At 64.2% G+C, this 20,325-nt stretch overlaps 1 protein-coding gene across 12 annotated transcripts; it reads left to right on the top strand.

Annotated features, from left to right (window-relative positions):
• Nucleotides 1-119: 119 nt before the first annotated feature.
• SCRIB (scribble planar cell polarity protein) lies at nucleotides 120-20,173 on the top strand. 12 transcript variants are annotated; one of them, XM_043484217.1, is made up of 37 exons: nucleotides 120-601; nucleotides 1,773-1,890; nucleotides 1,998-2,076; nucleotides 2,166-2,255; nucleotides 2,357-2,413; nucleotides 2,500-2,563; nucleotides 2,655-2,729; nucleotides 2,801-2,945; nucleotides 3,355-3,473; nucleotides 3,640-3,839; nucleotides 3,908-4,074; nucleotides 4,154-4,284; nucleotides 4,376-4,498; nucleotides 5,325-5,492; nucleotides 5,981-6,361; nucleotides 7,003-7,065; nucleotides 7,474-7,563; nucleotides 7,988-8,065; nucleotides 8,724-9,047; nucleotides 9,131-9,211; nucleotides 9,289-9,528; nucleotides 9,828-9,938; nucleotides 10,018-10,311; nucleotides 10,406-10,591; nucleotides 15,932-16,042; nucleotides 16,124-16,171; nucleotides 16,301-16,375; nucleotides 17,229-17,285; nucleotides 18,015-18,122; nucleotides 18,215-18,374; nucleotides 18,456-18,594; nucleotides 18,695-18,880; nucleotides 18,966-19,108; nucleotides 19,186-19,223; nucleotides 19,344-19,418; nucleotides 19,639-19,690; nucleotides 19,790-20,173. In XM_043484217.1, exons 1-37 carry the CDS (start codon nucleotides 443-445, stop codon nucleotides 19,933-19,935), a joined length of 4,881 nt encoding a protein of 1,626 aa, XP_043340152.1. In that variant the 5' UTR covers nucleotides 120-442; the 3' UTR covers nucleotides 19,936-20,173. The 12 variants fall into 12 exon arrangements, with proteins under 12 accessions (XP_043340152.1, XP_043340148.1, XP_043340146.1 ...); XM_043484219.1 differs by having other exon boundaries at nucleotides 121-601; nucleotides 5,990-6,361; XM_043484213.1 differs by having other exon boundaries at nucleotides 7,021-7,065; nucleotides 15,932-16,171.
• Nucleotides 20,174-20,325: the final 152 nt, after the last annotated feature.

The raw sequence follows: 20,325 nt of genomic DNA, 5'->3' as shown, positions 1-20,325 counted from the left end.
CGACAGGCCGTGCGCGGGGCCGCTACGGGTCCTCGGAGGCACCGGCGCCGCAGGGCCTTGTGGGGGTTGGAGTTCGGGGCGGCGAGGGCGGGCCTCGGCTTCCCGGCGGGCTGCGCGGCGACCGGCGGTTGTCGGCGGGGCAGTCCGGCGGGCAGCGGTGGCGGTTCCGACTGCGGCACAGGAGGCGGGCGAGCGGACGGACCGGTCAAGTGGGCCAGGCGGGATGCCGGGCCGCTGCCACGTCCTGAGAGTCTGAGCGCCGGCCGGGCCGCGCCCCCCACCCAGGCCGCCGCGGTCCGAGCGTTCCGAGCGCGGGCCCGGCCCAGCGCGCCGCCGCCGCCGCCGCCGCCCCGGGCCGCCCCCTACCTCTCTCCCGGCCCGGTGCTCATGCGGGCCGAGCCCCGCCCCCCGCTCGCCGCCGGATCCCGCGCCCGCCCGCACCATGCTCAAGTGCATCCCGCTCTGGCGCTGCAACCGGCACGTGGAGTCGGTGGACAAGCGGCACTGCTCGCTGCAGGCCGTGCCCGAGGAGATCTACCGGTACAGCCGCAGCCTGGAGGAGCTGCTCCTCGACGCCAACCAGCTGCGCGAGCTGCCCAAGGTAAGTGGCCGGCGGCCCAGCCCTTGTTCCAGGTCGTCAGGGTCAGTCTGGATGAGACCGTCCGCTCCTCCGAACCCTCAGCCGGCGCTGGCCTGTGCGGGACACCGCAGTGTCCAGCCGGCCCTGCTAGTTCTTACTGGCCAGAGCCCCACCCTGGCCAGCCCCACCCTCCTCACCCAACGCCGGCGCTGGGCACCAGGTGGCATTGGTCATCAGGTGCCTGCCTGGGGGTGGGGATGGTCACAGCCTAGAGGAGGAGCTACAGATGGAAAGCCTCGGGGGAAGGTGGATGGGCTTGAGGTAGATTGGGGTGGAAGGTTAACCGGCCTGGCTGATGGATGCGAACTTGCTGGACTACTATGGAGGGGGAGCCCAGCCTCTGTCCTGACTGCTCTCTTCCTCTAGGTGCTGGGGTGGGGTTAGAGAGAGCCTTCTTATGGTGCCTGTTCCTGACAAGTCTGTGTTCCATCTACTTCTTACTGCCTTGTTTCTTCCCGTCAGCTTGCTTTCCTTCTAAGGCCACTTGGGAGAGAAGGTTAAAGGAAGCAGGTCACAAAAGGATTTCCTTTTTGGAGATGGGGTGCTAAGTGGCCCAGTGCCTGGGGGCTGCATGCCACAGAGGGTGTGGCTTCATTCCAGAACTTGGACCAGGGCTCCTCACACGGATCTGTGGCCCCTGCTGTTTTTGCTATATTTTTTTTGGTAGTTTCCAAATTCTTGTCAGCGTCTCAGGCTAGGCTGGTTGCTGGGGTGCAGTAGCAGAAACTACCGCAGGCTTTGGAGGGCCCACCGGTTGGGTGGGTGGAAGAGGTGATTCAGGTGGTAGGTAGAGCCCTAAGGGAAAACAAAGGGCAGGAACAGGGACTCTTCAGGTCAGAGAAAGGAAGTGACTTCTCAGTTAAGACTAAGACTCGAGTGTGTAAGGTAGGTCAGCTGGCAATGTTGTGTGTGTGTGTGTGGGGGGGTTGTCTCTGAGGTAACACAAAGGGACCAGGTATCAAAAGTCAAGGAGTCAGAAGCTTGAGAAGCTGTGTGTATATGTTTTTGTCTCGTTGCTTTTCTTACTGCAGACCAGGGTGATGGGACAGGACCCAGGGTTCCTGTGTGGCTTGGAGCAGGGAGGGGCCCTCGCTACAGGGCCTGTCACCCTGACCCTACCCCCTACCCACAGCCCTTCTTTAGGCTACTGAACCTGCGCAAGCTGGGCCTGAGCGACAATGAGATCCAGCGGTTGCCTCCGGAGGTGGCCAACTTCATGCAGCTGGTGGAGCTGGATGTGTCCCGGAATGGTATGGAGCTGGGGCAGGCATGGGGTGGCATCTGAGGGTGGCAGGAAGGGCTTTGAGCTCCTGGAGGCTGTGGGCATCTCTCCGTGGTGACCTCTTTCTCCTCACAGACATCCCTGAGATTCCTGAGAGCATCAAGTTCTGCAAAGCTCTGGAGATTGCTGACTTCAGTGGGAATCCCTTGTCCAGGTGGGTGGTGGCCACAGCAGGGCTGGGCATGGGATGTGGGGGTTCTGCAGCCCCAGCCTGGGCATCTGAGGACCCTCTTCTCTCCTCAGGCTCCCCGAAGGCTTCACTCAGCTACGCAGTCTGGCTCACCTGGCGCTAAATGACGTGTCCCTGCAGGCGCTGCCTGGGGACGTGGGCAAGTGAGTGCCTTCCTGCGGGGCGGGGAGCTCAGCCGAGCCCTGTTCCTGCACTGCTCCCCACCATCCTGCCTCCTCTCATACTCTGTCCTGGTCTCGTTCAGCCTTGCCAACCTGGTGACCCTGGAGCTCCGGGAGAATCTGCTCAAGTCCCTGCCTGCGTGAGTGGGCTTGCCCCTGTCAGCAGCTGGCCCCAGGGACCATGGGCCATGTGGCCACAACAGACCTTGCTCTGTTTCCTCTGCAGGTCCCTGTCTTTCCTGGTCAAGCTGGAACAGCTGGATTTGGGAGGCAACGATCTGGAAGTGCTGGTGTGGAGAGGGTGGGGCTGTCGTGGGTGGGGCGGGGCCAGGCAGGGCGAGTGAGCCTTGGCCACCACCTGGTCCCCACCTCTTTTTGCAGCCTGACACCCTGGGGGCCCTGCCCAACCTGAGGGAGCTGTGGCTGGACCGGAACCAGCTATCTGCCCTGCCCCCGGTGAGTGAGGGTGTGGCTGCCACCCCGCCTTGGGCCTGTCCCTCCCCCTGACCCTCTGCACCCACCCCCAGGAGCTCGGGAATCTGCGGCGCCTGGTGTGCCTGGACGTGTCTGAGAACCGGCTGGAGGAGCTGCCTGCGGAGCTTGGGGGGCTGGTGCTGCTCACTGACCTGTTGCTCTCCCAGAATCTGCTGCAGCGGCTTCCGGACGGCATCGGTCAGTGCTGGGAGGGGCGTGGCTAGTGTGAACCTGGGCCAAGCGGGGTCCTAGGGTAAGGATCCCTGGCTCTGCTGGGTTCTGGGACCTGTCCCTGAGGAGGGGATGCATTGAGCCACAGTGGCACAACTTGTGCTCGCACCTGGGGAGCTAAGGCAGTGCACGGTGGCAAGTGCGGGTGGTGAGCTCGTGAGGGCACGATGAGGGACCGGGGACCTGGGAGCCACTAGGCGTGCTCAGGTTGGTAGCAGGGTGGGGCAGTGAGCGCGCGTCTGGAGGGAGGCTGAGGTCTCAGCGGTCTCACAGTGCGGGAGGCAGGAGTCCTTGCCCCAGCGCAAGCTGCTTCAGTCTTGTGAGTGTCCATGCTCCCAGCCCTACTGAGCCTGTTGCTGCATCTTCCCAACGCCAGGTCAGCTGAAGCAGTTGTCCATCTTGAAGGTGGACCAGAATCGCCTGTGTGAGGTGACAGAAGCCATCGGGGACTGTGAGAACCTGTCGGAGCTGATCCTCACAGAGAACCTGCTGACGGTGGGGCCGGTTTCAGAGTTAGTGTGGGAGGCAGGGAGGATGGGGGAACACCTGGAGGCGTGCAGAGTGGTGGGAGCCAGGTATCTGCTTCGTCTGGGCCAGAGCAAGGGCAGAGACTGCACCCTCGGGCTCCTGCTGGTCTCTGATCCTCACTCCTCCCGGCCAGGCCCTGCCCCACTCCTTGGGGAAACTGACCAAGCTGACCAACCTCAACGTGGACCGGAACCACCTAGAGGTACTGCCACCCGAGATTGGGGGTTGCGTGGCACTCAGCGTCCTCTCTTTGAGGGACAACCGCCTGGCCGTCCTGCCACCAGAGCTTGCCCACACAGCTGAGCTACACGTGCTGGATGTGGCGGGCAACAGGTGAGTGCCGCCCCCATCCAGCGGGCGGGGCCTGGCTCTCCCAGAGCTGACCTTGCCCCCACCCCCAGGCTGCAGAGTCTGCCATTCGCACTCACGCACCTCAACCTGAAGGCCTTGTGGCTAGCAGAGAACCAGGCGCAGCCCATGCTTCGGTTCCAGACCGAGGATGACGCCCAGACAGGCGAGAAGGTGCTCACCTGCTACCTGCTGCCTCAGCAGCCGCTGCCCAGCCTTGGTAGGTCTCTGGGGGCGGGGCCTGGGGCGGGGCGGGGCCTGGGGCGGGGCGGGGTTCCCCCTGACAGACGCTTCCACAGAGGACCCTGGGCTGCGGAGCAGCCCTTCGGAAAGCTGGGGTGACGCCCCGCTCAGCCGTGTCAGCGTCATCCAGTTCCTGGAGGCCCCCGTGGGTGACGACGACCCGGAGGAAGCCGCTGCTGAGAAACGGGTATGGCGGGGTGGGGTCCCCGGGGGCTCCCGCCTCCCTGCCCCCGCCTGACCCCTGCCCCACCTGCCCCTCACCCCTGTGCCCACTGCAGGGTCTGCAGCGTCGGGCTACGCCACACCCCAGCGAGCTCAAGGTGATGAAGAGGGGTGTGGAGCGCCGGAGCGAAGCCACCTCCTGCAGGCCTGACCCTGTGCCACCCTCACCCTCCGAGGAGGTGCTTGTGGGGACCCGCAGGCCACGGGAGGGATAGCTGCCCGCCTTACAGGCCTTCCCGCGGGAGCCCCAGGCTGGGTGCAGGGCTCCCGGCCGGCATGGGCATGGGGAACCCACCAGGAGAGGAGCCAGGCTGTATTGCTGGTTGGGAAGCTCAGGGCCAAGTGTGCGCGCCTTCCGCAGAGCAGGCCACCTCCATCCAGGGCCGCTGGGCAGACACAAGAGCCATTTGGCATGGACGTGGGGCAGCTGCCTGTGAGGAGCCAGGAGCGGCTGGAGAAATGGGCCTGTGGGCTGGCTCGTCTCAAGGGTACCCACACTGTCAGCTTCCGTGAGGGGGGCTGTTCAGAGTCAGGCAGGCCCAGCTCTGCTCACTCAGGGCCCCTGGGTATAGCAGGGTGGCTGGTGCCTGGGGACACGTGGCGGGACCTGTGTCTGCAATGCACAGCCACCCACGGGAAGCTGCCCTCGCTGGTCCGGGAGGCATGCTCATGCTGGTCGGGGCGCCTGCCCATCCTCGAGCTGGCGTTCGCTCGGGGGGCTGGTCAGCCCCTGCCCTTGTGATTTTTTTTGGAATGAGCGTTGAGGGTTCAAACCACAGAAGGGTGGTTTTGTGTATCCGCAGCTGTTGGAGCTGGAAGTGCGGCTTCCCTAGGGGTGGGACAGCAGGCACCCCAGAGGATGAGCACAGACTTCCTGCAGGATGGGGGCAGTTAGGAGGGGAAACTCCCAAGGCTCTGTGGTCAGGCAGCAGGGAGCCCTGGGGTGCATCCTGCAATGTGGGATCCTCCAGGGGCAGCCCAACCCATTGCCTTCCCTTGCCGCAGGAGAAGAGGCTGAGCATTGAGTCTGGCCTGAGTGCAGACTCGCACCTGTCTGCCGGCACAGCCTCCCAGGGCGAGCCTGAGGGCCCGCTGGCTGAGGAGGAGGGGCTGAGCCAGCAGGAACCCATGCCAGCCACCCAGGAGGAGGTCATGGAGGAGACCTACGAGGAGGTGAGACTGGCCTTGGGGGCCGCTTGCTCAGGGGCAGGCCTGCCAGCTCCCACCCCTCCTCCTTTCCAAGCAGGTGTGCAGGCAGGACCAGATAGTTCTTTCAGGTGGGCCCCCAGTTGCACTCTTCCCTGTGTGGGGCCCAGCAGGAGTCAGGCTGGGGCGAGGGCTTGGGGAGGAGGGTCTGTACCTCAAGGCCGGCTCCAGCCTGGGCCCTGCCCGCCATGCCCGTCACTACAGCACGTTCCCCTCTGGAACGTTCCCAGACACCAGGGCCTTCCTCGCGGTCCTGTTGGGGCCCTGCCTTGGGGCTGCTGAGAGCATGGTGGGCAGAGCCTCCCAGCCCCCAAGCCTGCTCTTCCCGCTGACTGCTCTGTGCCCCTTGCTGGCTCGTCACTTGTCCCTGTTCTTTGGGCAGCGGACCCTCTCAGCGCCTGTCTGCTACCTTAGCCCTGTGCTCGGGGGTGGGCCAGCCTAGTCCTCACGCTCAGCTCTCACAGCCCACCGTGCGCTTCGCGGAGGACACGCTGCTCCTGCCCAGGGAGGATGGCGAGAGTGAGGAGGGCCAGCCAGAGGCGCCCTGGCCCCTGCCAGGGGGCAGACAGAGGCTCATCCGCAAAGACACGCCCCACTACAAGAAGCACTTCAAGATCTCCAAGCTGCCCCAGCCTGAGGCCGTGGTGGCCCTCCTGCAGGGGACACCGCCAGACAGTGAGGGCCCGGTGGGGGCTGGGGGCTGGCACAACGGCCCGCACATGTCCTGGGCTCCGAGAGCAGAGGAAGAGGAGGAAGGCGAGGCTGAGGAGGAAGAGGACGGGGCGGCGGCAGCGGCGGAGGAGGAGAAGGCGGCTGCCTCCGCACCCTCTGTCAAGGTGGGTCTGGCCCCACACGCCAGCCCGAACCCGGCTGGCCAGGCCCCCTGGTCCACACCGCTGTGGGTCCCAGGCGACTCGAGGCGACTGGCACTGGAGGTGCCTGTCCCCAGCTTCTCACTCTCCTCTGCAGGCTGGGTGCTGACTCAGTTGCAAGCTCCGTGCTGGCCCTGTAGCCCCATCCCAAGCCCCTGGCAGTCCCCCCTTCTACCCAGGCCCCTCTGCCTGCCCTGGCCTCTGGAGGGCTGGCTCTCATGGGTCCCTGTCTTCTCCATGGGATGCCGTGCCCTGCAGCAGCCCCGCGTCTGACGTGTCTGTGGTTCTGTGCTGAGCACAGACAGCCTAGTGCTGTGGCGGCTGAGAGGGCCTGGGCGGTCAGAGCTGGCACAGCCAGGCCTAGGCCCACCTGGCACCAGCCCAGCCTGCCCATTTGGCAGGTCGGCAGCAGCAGCCAGGCCTCCAGACCGGAGGGGACCCCCTGCCTGGGGGCAGCACCAGACCCAGGCAGGAAGGGCGCTCAGTCTGTGGGAGCTTGGTGTGGTCTTCTCTCTCTCTCTCTTGCTCGTGGCGGGGCCGGGCAAGGAGGTGGCGGGGCCGGGCGGCAGCTGACCTGCATGTCCTTGCTGGTCCTGTCCTAACAGGGGGTGTCGTTTGACCAGGCCAATAACCTGCTGATAGAGCCCGCTCGCATTGAGGAGGAAGAGGTCTGTACCCGCTTGCCACTGCACTCTTGCCCCGGGCTTTGCGGGCCTTGCTCTCGGGCTGCGGGCTCTCCGTCTCTTTCCCACTGCTGCTCAGGCCTCCTCCCCAAACTCAGAGCCAGGGCCTGGGGCTCCTGCTAGACCCACAGGGCACCGGCCTCCAGGCAGGGGTGGCCGATCTTGGAGGAGGTGCAGGGTGTGCCCCCTCTCCTGCAGCACTCTGGCCCTGCAAGGCCCCTGTCACCCACAGGTCAGTGCTCCCTCTGGCTGCGCTCCCTGGAGCCCGGCAACCCCACCTGCTCAGCTCCTCTGTGGCCCTAGCCGGCCCTGGGAGAGGTTGCTGGTGGCCAGAGGGACCAGGCCCCGGCCCCTCAGCCCTCCCTGGACACGGCGCATCTGTTCTATTTGCAGCTGACGCTCACCATTGTGCGGCAGACTGGGGGCCTGGGCATCAGCATTGCGGGTGGCAAGGGCTCCACACCCTATAAGGGGGATGACGAGGTGAGGAGCTGCCCCCACCCTGTGCTGCCCGCGGGGTCCCTGCTCCTCCAGCACATGAGGTCCTGGAGGCCGGGGTTGCGGGGGGCAGGGTCATAGAGGACGATCAGGGCCACCGGTCTGCCTGCTGTCTCCTTCAGCCTCACCTCCCTTTCACCGGCGCCTCTTGCGCTGTGTGCGGCTTGAACTTCCCGGGACTAACCTGCACCCTCACTCCCTGATGCCTGGGACCTCACAGCAGCCCACACCTAGGCTGTCTGACCACTGCAGGCCCACTTCTGCCTTTCCTGCGCCCTGGGGTGTCTTTGCAGCCCTGACTGGGGGGCTTCTGAGCCTCGCACAGCTGCTGGGGGCCCCTCTCCACAAGGGCAGGGTGGAGGCTCCTCTAGGCATCCACTGACGTTCTTGGCCTATCTCTGTCCTGCAGGGCATTTTCATTTCCCGGGTGTCTGAGGAGGGCCCTGCAGCTCGGGCTGGGGTCCGAGTAGGTGACAAGCTCCTTGAGGTGAGCCCCCTGGCCACCGTGTAAAGTGCACACCCTTGGGACCTCTCAGTCCCACTTTTGGTGCTGGGCTGCCTCCCTTCCAGGAAGGGGGCACCCAGCTCCTCCTGAGAGCCCCAAGCATGGTACCCCTACGAGGCATGGAGCTCATAAGCTAGAGCTCTGGGTAGACCGGAGGTCAGCCCAAGGCAGAAACTCGCGTCTGGGCAGGAGGCCTGTGGGATGGGGCTGTGGCCATGTCAGGGAGCATTGGAGGCCACGTGCCTGTGGTCTTAGGGCTCAGAGGGGTCAGAGGGCCATGTGCCCTTCCCTGGGGGACCAGGGCAGGAGGAAGCGACCCTGCACTCACTCGACAGAGGGGCTGCTGTGTCCCAGCAGCTCAGAGAGCCCGGGGCAGGGTCAGACCCGCAGAACCCCCGGCATCCTCCCCAGGACTGCTCAGATAAGGAGCAGGTGTGTGGGGCGGGGGCGCCAGGACTGGGCGCTGTGGACTAATAGGGGCGTCACCTGCTTCCTCGACAGTGGGCCTCCTAGGCCTGCATTGCCCAGATAGGTAGCTGGTACCCACAGGGAGGCGGGTAGCAGGCCCTGGCACGCTGCGGCTTGTGTCCGCTCGGCCGGCCCACCTGTGGAGGGTGCGCTGACGAGTCCCGTGTGGCAGGTGAACGGCGTGGCCCTGCAGGACGCGGAGCACCAGCAGGCTGTGGAGGCGCTGCGTGGGGCGGGCGCCACCGTGCACATGCGGCTGTGGCGGGAGCGCATGGTGGAGCCTGAGAACGCGGTGACCGTCACGGCCCTGCGGCCCGAGGACGACTACAGCCCGCGGGAGCGGCGAGGGGGCAGCCTGCGCCTGCCCCTGCTCCCACCCGAGCCCCCCAGGCCCCCCCGCCAGCGCCACGTGGCCTGCCTTGTGCGCAGCGAGAAGGGGCTGGGCTTCAGCATCGCAGGCGGGAAAGGCTCCACGCCCTACCGGGCCGGCGACGGGGTGAGGCTGGGCCAGGGGGCAGAGCGGGGCAGGGGGCAAGCCTGGCCAGCCTGCAGATACCCACTAGCCATCCCCCGCTGCAGGGCATCTTCATCTCCCGCATCGCTGAGGGGGGCGCCGCCCACCGGGCAGGCACCCTGCAGGTCGGCGACCGCGTCCTTTCTGTGAGTGCGGCGGTGGGCCTGCCCAGCACCTGTGCACCCCTCTCCCTGGGGCCGTCTGACTGGCCGTGCTCTTGCAGATCAACGGGGTGGACATGACCGAGGCCAGGCACGACCATGCCGTCTCCCTGCTGACCGCCGCCTCGCCCACCATCGCCCTGTTGCTGGAGCGGGAGGCTGGGGGGCCCCGAGCCCCGAGCCCTCCGCCCCACTCCTCCCCACCCCCCACTGCTGCCCCTGCTGCCCCAGGGGAGCCCGGGCCTCTGAGGCTGTCCCCTGGTTTGCTGGCCGCTGCCCTGGAGGGGCCGTACCCAGTGGAGGTGAGACCACAGCCCTGACCCTGCCCACCAGCCAGTCCCCTTCTCCACAGCCGCACAGCTCTAGGTATGGGGTGTTGGCCCCACTGGTGGGAGAACAAGGGCCTTTGCCCTGTCCTCTCAGGCTCCAGGACACAGGGCATCATTCTGTAGGGGCTTCCTCCCCCTGCAGTCTTCTCTGCACCCTCACAGGGCCTCCCTGTGGTGGAGCTCCCTGGTCTCACACACCCGCTGGTCTTGGGAAGGCTCCCTCTAATGTTCAGCTTGTTCCAGCCACCCTTCCTGTTCCTCCGTGTTCCCAGGAGATCTGTCTGCCCAGAGCAGGGGGCCCCTTGGGGCTCAGCATCGTTGGGGGCTCCGACCACTCCAGCCACCCATTCGGTGTCCAGGAGCCTGGCGTGTTCATTTCTAAGGTAGAGCAGACCCCACGGGCGTCTCAGGGTGCAGGGTGGCCCAGCCCGCTGCCCACGGCACATGGCCCTCCCCCCACAGGTGCTCCCGCGGGGCCTGGCTGCACGCAGCGGCCTGCGGGTCGGGGACCGCATCCTGGCAGTGAATGGGCAGGATGTGCGGGAGGCCACGCACCAGGAAGCGGTCAGCGCCCTGCTCCGGCCCTGCCTGGAGCTGGTACTGCTCGTGCGGAGGGACCCGCCGCCCCCGGGCATGCGGGAACTCTGCATCCAGAAGGCCCCCGGGGAGAGGCTGGGCATCAGCATCCGTGGGGGCGCCAAGGGCCACGCCGGAAACCCCTGCGACCCCACCGATGAGGGCATTTTCATCTCCAAGGTGAGCTCCTGCTCACCTGCCCGCCCCGTGGGCTTCTCGGGCGGGGAGGGGCCCAGCTCCGGGGCTGGTCCTGAGCGCGGTGGTCTCCCCACAGGTGAGCCCCACGGGAGCAGCTGGGCGAGACGGCCGTCTGCGGGTGGGGCTGCGGCTGCTGGAGGTGAACCAGCAGAGCCTGCTGGGCCTGACACACGGCGAGGCCGTGCAACTGCTGCGCAGCGTGGGCGACACCCTGACCGTGCTGGTCTGCGACGGTTTTGACACCAGCACTGCCACCCCCGAGGTCAGTGTTCCCCGGCTGGTGCTCAGCCACAGGGACTGGGTTCTGCCCCCAGTGTGGCCGGGAGGCTCCTGGTCCGTCGGGGCCAGGGTGCGCTTGGCCGTTGCCAGTCAGACCTGGGGGAGCCGTGCGCTGCGGGTGCCAGGCCCTCGTCTTGGCCTCGCTCGCGGCCCTGATGGGACAGAGCGTGTGTACAGAAGACCTGGTTGCGTTTTCAAAGAAAAGGTTGAACCAGGCGAGCAGCATTTGTGCCCTGGGGCTGCCAGGCCAGGGCAGGACGGCCCAGAGCGGGACACAGCCCACCTGCAAACCCCCAGGGCCTGCCACGCTGGCCTGGCGCCGGCCTGCTTTCTGTTTCTAGCAAGCCCCTTAGGGAGCTCAGGGCCCGGACCCGTGTCCCCGCGCAGTCACCTGGGCGGGCCTGTGGGGACCCAGCGGTTCTCTGTTGCAGCTCCTGGAGGAAGTGTCGGCTGCCAGGCCCGGGACTGGGCTGCAGAGGCCTGGTGTCCAGCCCGACCTGTGTCCTGCACCAGCCTGGCCATGCCCTCTCAGGGGTCCCTGCTGTCTTGTGCTGTCGCTGCCCCCGGGCTCCCAGCGTCAGCTGAGGGGGGCCGCTTCTCCTGCAGCACCCCCCACCCACCGCCTCCGGGGGCTCGTTCCCCGCGGCAGCTGCCAGCTGAGGGCCTCCTTGCTGGGGATGGGGCTGCAGTGGGTCTCTGGGACAGCAGCCTACTGCCCCTGTCCCTGCACTGCCGAGGCGGGGCCCCCCTGCTTCTGTGTGTCATCTCCTGAACTGGGAAGGATGGTGCGTTTGTCCTTGTTTCTCCTGCCTGAGCACTGGACTGGGACCCCACTCCCTGGGTTCTGGGGCCCCCTGTGTTGGCCTCTGTGCCCTCATCCCTGTGTGCCTGCAGGAACCCTAACCTGTCGTTTCTGGTGAAGAACCTTGCTCAGGTTTTCCAAAGAAGGCTGTGTCTTCTGCTTTCTCATTTAAAGTTTGACCTTACATGTTTCGGTCAGTACATGTACTTATTTTTAAGGTTTCAGTACAAAGAGAGCAAATACACGCCAGGGCGAAGAGCAGAGCAGGTGTCTCCCCCGCTTTACGGAGGCCTCCCTGGACTCTTCTGACTGTCTGGCCACCTCTCCCTAGGTTGCTGTGTTTCCAACCAGAGTGCTCAGAGCCCGTCTTGATGCTTTTGGGGGGGCTTCTGCAGGACAGCACCCTGGATGAAGGGGTGTTGGGCCCGAGGCCGCAGGCTTGCCCCGCCCCCGCCCAGCCTCAGGCTGCACCAGCTTGTCTCCGTGGACCTGGTGTCCTTTGACGTGTGACTCAACGTAACTCGCAGTTTGTCTTTTGCGTTGTAAGCTTCTGTTTTTTGCTGCGTAGGGCATGAGTGGGTTTTGTGTTTTGCTCCTTCACAACGGCCTCTCTGGGGTTATAGAAACGTTGAGACTGAGAGTGACGTCTTCTACCCTTCTTCATAATGTCTGGATTGATTATGAAAACCCTCTCTGGGGCAAGATTGTCAAAGCTATTTTTTAGAAAACAGAGCACTACAATCCACTGCGATTGCTTCTCAAGCAAGTGGATCTTCCATCCCAGTGGAATGCACTGAACCGTCCATCACTTTCCCACTGATCGGGATAGGTCTGACTTTCTTGTGGGTTGCATCCGAATCCCGTGGCCCCAGGAGCTGGCCATGTTCTTGAGCTGATGCTGCTGACCTCGGTGTGGCCACTTTAGAGTGTGTTTCAGGAGACCTAACTGGTGAAATCACACACTGTTTTTTCTCCTTTTGACAACTTTTAGTTTGTTTTCATGTGTTTTCTCTTCCAAATGGACCTGCCAATTCTGTAAGTTGGTTGGGACCTAGGGGTTAACTTTGAGCTCTGTAACTGTGAGTAATGTTTCTCTAGGCACATTCCTAGGTTGCTCTTGCTTTCTTGTTGATTCTCATCAGTGACTTTGTTGCATCTCCTGGAGGAAACCCTGAGGCCCAGGTGGTGGCTGGGAGTCCCCTTTTCCTGGGAGGTCAGGTTCCTCTGTTCCCCCTGGGAACCTGGTGATGGTGGACAGTGACCTTGCCTTGTGCTGACTTGGAGGCGGTAGTTTATATAACATTCTTTTAAACTTGGAGGGCTGTTTCCATTTATAACCTGTAAGAATTTTCTCTGAAATGAGTGCTGAGTTTTCTGGAGTCCTTTTATTGGTGGCTTTTACAGCCCTGTGCCAAGTACGAGGAGGTGCAGCCCACAGGTTTCCTCCAGCTAGCTTGCTGCTTGAAAGAAAAAGGGGTGACGTGTATCTGTCAGGACACCAGTCATCTACCCAGCCCCATTTCTCTTAACCTCAGCCCACCTGCTTCCTCTGTGGTGACCCGTTCAACCCCTGTAGGAATGAGGGTTCACAGCCATCTCTCCAAACTTTGGGTTCTGCCAGCCCGTCTTCACATCAGCTGTGCCCTGGCCTCCTCCCCAACCTCTGCACGGCAGGTGGCGGGCTGGCATCAGGACCTGCCTGTCTGTGCTCTGTGCCGGCCGCTGCCCCCAGGGCCCCACCCCAGTGGGCAGGCCTGGTGGCCAGCTGGGGGCAGCGCTGCAGGGGCCGCTGTGCACTTCCAAGAGCTTGCTGACTGGTGCTCAACATGTTTGGTGCAAAGTCCAGAACATTCTGTCTCCTCCCCTCCACTTCTGTGGTCCTGTCACCGTCTTGATCTGATTTCTGCCATCTCTTCCTCCCCATCACACTCACCAAAGTTTTGTATGTATTAGCAGCCTTCTCAGAAAAACCACCTTTTGGATTTTGATCAAGACTGCCCTTCTTTTCTATGTTTCCTTGATTACTGACCGAAGGAAGACTGCCTCAGTTACTCCTTCCTCATCTAGTGCTTTCAGTCATTCTAATGACCTTTCTGTAAAGAAGAAATTTTATCAGCTATTTTTTATCCTAAAATAAGATTTTGTATAGGAGATATGTGGTAAACACTCTGATTCTTTCCTTTCATTGGTTGATTTTTAAATAACAAGTGGCTGCCCTGGAAACCCCCAGGGTGACTGCTTTTTGGTCTTTGCTGTCCTCGTGAGGCAGGGTGCCCGCGTGGGCACCGTGGTGACAAGCCAGTGACATACCGGCTTGATGGTGCACCCAGGCATCCCTGTGTCTCCTGCCTCAGCCCTGGTGTGGGGCTCAGACCATCACTGGCTGGTCCTTGTGGCCTTGCTCCTGGGCCTCTGCAGCACACGGGTCTTGGGGAGGCAGGCTTCTAGCGGAAAAAAATCTGAGGTTGTTACTTTCAACCCATGCTTAAGGATAGGAGGCTTTGATTCTTTTGACTTTATATTTGTGTCTCTTTTTCTCACCTTAAAAGTCATTTTATTAAATTAATATAATAATTATTGATTTCAAAAAGCCATATCAATGTTATTACTAGTAATAAGACCATTAATAGCATTTTAACATTTCTTGATGTCCTTAGGATTTATCTACTTAAGAGGTATAGTCAAAATACTATGTTACGTCACTTGCAAATAGTTCTCCGTATTGTTCTACTGCCAGCTTGTCATAGAGTTAGGCTTATCTTTGTTTTAGTTTTATTTTTGGCTGCGCTGGTCTTGTTGCTGTGCACTGACTTCTCACTGAGGTGGCTTCTCTTGTTGGGAAGCACAGACCCTAGACCCTGGGTTCAGTAGTTGGTGGTTCGTGGGCTTAGCTGCTCTGCGGCATATGGGATCTTCCTGGAACAGGATCGAGCCTATGTCCCCTGCATTGATAGGTGAATTCTTAACCACTGGGCCACTAGGGAAGCCCAGAACTCATTTTCAGTTCTTAAAGGTGACTTTAAAAGTGGAGTTTCCTGGAAGCTCCCCTGTGACCTGGGGCGTGGGACACGGCGTGCTCACTGCTGCGTCGCGAGGTCAGTCTCCAGTCCAGGAGCAAAGACCCTGCAAGTGAGCAGTGCAGCCGGGACAGACCGGCTGCTCACGTTAAACCTTTGCCAGCTGTGAATACAGCCCCTCCAGGGGTCTGAATCCCCTCTCAGTGCCCCTCAGGCCAGCATCTGCATTAGTGTGGTTTCTCCTGCTATTATTTCTATTTTGAAAGATACAAGCAAGTAGATAAAGTATTGACAATTTTAGAGTTGAAGAAAAGTGTCAAGGACAGTAGACAGGACCTCTCACTCAGAGGCCCCGCATGCCTCCCACCAACGGTCCAAGGCGACCTTTAGAGCCACAAGGCATGTGGGCATCTGGTTGTCGCCCAGCCTGACCTGGAGCTTCGGGTGAGCACAGGCCATCATGGCGTGGATGGTGCTCACAGGGGTCTGTCCAGTGCCTCCTCAGGACGAGCTGCAGTGGCTACATTTTGGCGGGGTTATCACAGAGCTCACACTGTCTCGGAGGGCCTCCCACCAGACCCACGGGTGGTGGTGCCTGCACGGGGGCGTCTCTGGGTCGCCCCGCCAGCTGACACTTTCCCCCAGGAACTGACGGGCGCTGTGCGGGTGCTTGGGGAGGGCAGCGGCTCCCTCCTCCTCATCAGCCTCAGGGCAGTCGGACGCCCTTCCCACCGCTCCTTCCACAGGCGCTGGGCGGCGCCTTCCTTAGCGCAGATTTCCCCTTTTATCTCGTGATGAGAGTTGTCACTGCTGCTGTTGATATCTGGTGCTCCAGCCATCCAGACGGAGCTGACGAGAGGGCTTCTGGCTGGCCCGGGGCCCTGTTGGGGGGCCCTGGCCCACCTCCCTCAGGCAGCCTCCTTTCTAGCACAGCAGGAGGTCTGGGGTCACCTCACTTTCCCATACCTTCTTTCTCCAAGGAGCACTGGTTCCCTTAGTGGACAGGGCTATTGAGGAGCCGGGATGTGGGCGCTGGGCGTGCTCCTGGCTCTTAGGGTCTCAGGACCGCTCCGGGGCTGGGTTGTGCCTGTGAGCGGGCACCTTTCACATCCTGACCGTCGCTTACGCTGGAGAAGTGCATGTTCAGGTCTGCTGTCATCATCACTCCGGTCAACACCACAGTCAGGTCTTCCTCCTTTAAAGGGCCTTTTCCGATGTCAGGAATCTGTCGGCCTCCTTCCACTGGCCTTTGGCCGCAGCCCCTCTGTGCTGCGAGGCTCCTCACTGCCCCCACCACCTCGTCGGCTCTGTGCTCCCGGGGTGCGTGTCCACGGCCGCCCTCTCTCACCCAGTGCCCTGCATTGCCATGTCCTCTGGAGCGTGGTGTGCAGACGTGACCTGTGGGTGCCCTGGGCACAGATGCGATGGTAGCACGGAGTCCTGAGCGAGCAGAGCCCACCCCAGAGGTTGCCTCAAGTGTGGTCACTCCGCCCCTCCCCCGCAGGTGTCCCCAGGCGTCATCGCCAACCCCTTCGCGGCTGGCCTTGGCCGCCGGAACAGCCTGGAAAGCATCTCCTCCATCGACCGGGAGCTGAGCCCTGAGGGCCCCGGCAAGGTCAGAGCCGCCCGCAGCCAGCAGCCCCTGGGCTGGGAGCCTAAGGCCATTGGCCCCGACCACTGTCTCCTCTGCTCACAGGAGAAGGAGCTGCCCGGACAGATCCCACTGTGGGGCCCGGAGGCCACGGTGAGTGCCCAGGCCCTCCCAACCCGCATGGCGGGCTCCTCCCCACAGCCCAGCATCCCCGGGCCTGGCTGCCCACCCCGCACTCTGGCAGGCAAGGCCCCGGCAGCCCTGTGTCCAGTCTACCCCCAGGGTCGGAGCCCAGAGAGCCTGAAGCCGGCCTGCCAAGCCCCGGCTGCCACCCCTGGCGCTGGCAGCGTGCAGAGGGTCAGTCCCTGGTCGTCACACCCCTGTCCCGGCCTCCGCCCACTTGTCCGTCAGTCCTACCCCCGTCTTGCCTCCTTCCCTTCACCTGAGGCCTTGCAGGACAGAGCTCCGCCAGGATTCTGCGCCCCGGGGAGAGGGCTGAGGGCCTCAAAGGGCCCTCGTGCAGGGCAGGGACTGGCCAGGGTACCCGAGCTGGAGCGCCACCCCTAGCCTGGCACGTGTCTGTCGTCCTCCACCCCTGAGCCCAGCCATGATGCACCCACTGCCACCTGCCCCCTGCCACCCCACAGAGGCAGACTGGAGGCAGAGCAGAGGACTGTGGGCCCAGGGGCCACCGGAGGAGCCGTCAGAGGGGAGCAGGCTGGGAGGCGGGCCTGCACTGCAGTGGGGGCAGGGCCCTGGGCACAGGCCTGTGGTTCTCAGCCCTTGCCTGGAGGGCGGGCTGCCCAGTGCCAGCTGCTGCCAGGAGACCCCGCAGGGCTGGTGGGGAGGCTGTGTTGGCTGGGGGCTGAGGGAGCCTGCTCAGGGGCTTTGTGCTCAGCCCCACACAGGCAACAGCAGGAAGTCCCCAGGAGGGGAGGGGGCCCAGTGTCCCCCGTCAGAAAGAGGCACAGCTGGAGGTGGCTCGCAGGGGGCGGGCCTCCCTGGCTGACGGGCCTCTGAGGCTCATGGGGAGGGTGGCCACTCCACCCAGGGGAAGCCCAGCCCATCCATCTCAGATGTCTCGGGGCTGCTCAGGTCAGGGAGTTGAGGACTAGCCTTTGTGCTACTGAGGCAGTCACCCCCCCACCTCCTCCTAAGGGGCCCCCAGCCCTGCCTGACCCTCCTGACACCCACCACTCTGCTCTTCCAGGTGCTGCCTGGAAGTGGAGAGATGGCTGAGGTCCCCTGCTCCCCTGGCCACCAGCAGGTGAGTACACACGGCGGGGGAACTGCAGAGGGGTGCTGTGTGCAGAGTCCGCTCCTTCTGGGAGGGGTGCCAGGGCACACCCCTCCCCCAGCTGCCATCCCACAGGGGGATGGCCTGCAGGCCCCTTCCTGGCCCAGCTGGCTGGTATCACGGGCTGGAGAGCTCCCTTTGGCCTCCTGGGCAGAGCGGGGCTGGGGGTCAGGCCGGCCTTCCCCAGTGCCTGGTTGTTTTGCCCCCATCTGTCTTCATGTCTGGGAGTCCCCGGAGGCCCCTCCACCCTGCCCCGAGCCCCCACCTGCCTGCAGAGGCTCCCCGGTTCCGCTGCTTGGGGAGGGCCAGGCCTGGGGGCAGGGCTGGGGCAGACGCTGAGGTGCCAGCTTGGAGCCCACTGCCCAGCCTCTGCCCCTTCCTAACGGGCAGCAGATGGGTGAGTGTCGGCCTCACCTCCTGGGCACCCAGCCGCCCACCTTGGCACAGTCTCTCTGCCCCACCCCGTCCCTCACACCCCCCACCTGAACCCCTTTGCAGATAAAGCCTGGGGTGATCCAGCCACTGGCTCAGGCCTGGCCAAGGGGCTCCCTGGCCCCCAGGGGCAGAGGTGGTCCCCAGCCCGTGAGTGCCCTGACCCACGGGGCAGGGATGGGGGCAGTCAGCAAGGACAGTTGGTGGCGGGGTGGGCGGTGCTGCAGGGACAGCTGTCCCTGCTCAGCTCACTGCGCCCGTCCCCAGCCCCCGTCCCCGCCCTCCCCTGCCGAGCTGCCGGCCAACGTGAAGCAAGCCTATAGGACGTTCGCGGCTGTGCCCGGCCTACACCCGCCTCTGGACACCCCTGCCCAGGTAGGTGGTGGGCAGCCCTCAGGTGCCCTGCTGCATGCGCCTGCGAAGGTGTGACACTCGAGGGGCCGGGTCTCAGGGCGCGCTTCCCCCAGCCCCCCATGCCCGGGCCCACGGCCTCGCCGGAGCAGCTGTCCTTCCGCGAGCGGCAGAAATACTTCGAGCTGGAGATGCGGGTGCCCCAGGCCGAGGGCCCCCCTAAGCGCGTGTCGCTGGTGGGCGCCGACGACCTGCGGAAGATGCAGGAGGAGGAGGGTGAGCAGGCGGCTGCGGCAGGGGGGGGTGGGGGGGGTGGCGGGACACACCAGCTCGCGGCCTGACCCTCTGCTCCCCTAGCCCGCAAGCTACAGCAGAAGAAGGCACAGATGCTGCGCGAGGCAGCGGCCGACACGGTGCGCCCAGAAGCTGATGCTCCTGAGGACGAGGAGCCTGAGGAGGAGCCACCCTGGGCCGGCCAGGGCCCCGCGGCTGAAGGGTGAGGCGGGGGAGGGCCGCTCCAGTACCTGCCCCCAGCGCCCCTCCGCCCGTGCCCAGCGTCACTCCACCCGGCCCTCCTGTCCTGTCGCCCGGCCCAGGCTCGGCCCCGCGTCTCCCCCACCGCAGGGAGGCGGTGCCCCAGTGCGGACGGCCAAGGCCGAGCGGCGCCACCAGGAGCGGCTTCGCGTGCAGAGCCCCGAGCTGCCGGCCCCAGAGCGGGCCCTGTCCCCAGCTGAGCGCCGCGCCCTGGAGGCGGAGAAGCGGGCGCTGTGGAGGGCGGCCAGGTGAGGCCCCGCCCCACCCCACTCTCCGCTGCCTCCGCCTGCTGCTGCTCCCGCCCTTCGCTGCCCGCCCTCCACCCGCCCACAGGATGAAGTCCCTGGAGCAGGACGCCCTCCGCGCACAGATGGTCCTCAGCAAGTCCCAGGAGGGCCGAAGCAAGCGGGGGCCCCTGGAGCGCCTGGCCGAGGCCCCCTCGCCCGCACCCACCCCGTCACCCACGCCCTTGGAAGGTCTGTGCATTGGGCGGGAGGCGGGGGCCCAGCCTGCGGTGCAGACCTCTCCCGACGCCCCCTTCTTGTCCCTCCAGACCTCGGCCCCCAGACCGGCACCTCCCCAGGACGATTGGTGAGGAACCAGCAGCTGCCGCCCTCCCCTGCCTTCCTCCCCTGGCGGGGCAGGGATCCAGGCTCCCACCCTCTCTTCTTCTTACGCTCTCTGCCTCTCTCCTCACGCTGTCCTTTCAAGGCCTTGTCTGGGAGGAAGTTTGACTACAGGGTGTTTGCCGCCCTCCCCTCTTCCAGACCTGTCTATGACATGCAGGTACCGGGTCCTCCGGCCCTTCTGCAGGACGTCCTGACTGGCTCCTGCTGCTTTCTGCTGAGCTTGTCTCCCAGCCTGTCTTGCTCTGTACCCTCCCTGTCCCCCCACCGCCCGCGCCCCCCCCCCCCCAGCCAGGGCTCCGCAGGGACCCACCCAGGCTCCTGGGGGGGGTTTCAGGCAGGTCTGGGTAGGCCCTGACCAGCCCCTTTCCCCCTCGCAGTCCCCAGATTTCACTGAGGAGCTGAGGTCCTTGGAACCACCTCCAAGCCCAGGTGAGTTGGCAGGCCCGCGGCCCCCCGTCCCCCCTCCCCCCCGCCGTGCTCCAGGGTGCCAGGCCCATCGGCTCACTCGCTTCCTGCCCCCGCCTGCAGGTCTGCCAGAGGAGGATGGAGAGGTGGCCATGGTGCTTCTGGGCAGGCCCTCTCCAGGCTCCGCGGGTCCCGAGGAGGTGGCCTTGTGCAGCAGCCGCCGGGCCGTGCGGCCAGGGCGCCGGGGCCTGGGCCCAGTACCCTCCTAGAGGGGCGGGGTGCCTCCCCCGACTTGGGGTGGGGGACCTGCCAGCGCCAACACCACCCTCGCCCCGAGTCTTTTAACCCGGCCGGTAGCATTTTAAAGAGGTCCCCTGAGGAGTTCTGGCCACTGACTAACTGCCCCCTCCCCAGCCGGGACCTCCTGGCGAGACTGTAACTAGTGATGTTTGTACAACCAAAGACTCTATTTTGTGGTTTAAGGAGAATAAAATTGACTACGTTTTACGTCTTGTCCATCTTACTCTGTCCACCTGCTGGCACACGAATGTGCACCCCTCTGTCCCTCCCAATCTGGGGGCAGCGGGTGCGGGGACTCAGGACTCCAGGTGGCTCACCCAGACTGGGCCGCCCCCCAGCAGGAGGGGGGCTGGGGCACT

Source organism: Cervus canadensis, chromosome 12 (assembly GCF_019320065.1).
Source record: "Cervus canadensis isolate Bull #8, Minnesota chromosome 12, ASM1932006v1, whole genome shotgun sequence".
Classification (NCBI taxonomy): Eukaryota; Metazoa; Chordata; class Mammalia; order Artiodactyla; family Cervidae; genus Cervus; species Cervus canadensis.
Note: the sequence above shows the minus strand (reverse complement) of the source record. Positions and strands in the feature narration are given on the sequence as shown.

Coding starts and splice junctions, on each gene's coding strand:
- SCRIB (XM_043484211.1), top strand. CDS start 443: ATGCTCAAGTGCATCCCGCTCTGGCGCTGCAACCGGCACGTGGAGTCG. Junction 2,730..2,800: donor AGCTATCTGCCCTGCCCCCG/GTGAGTGAGGGT, acceptor ACCCACCCCCAG/GAGCTCGGGAATCTGCGGCG. Junction 2,946..3,354: donor GCGGCTTCCGGACGGCATCG/GTCAGTGCTGGG, acceptor TCCCAACGCCAG/GTCAGCTGAAGCAGTTGTCC.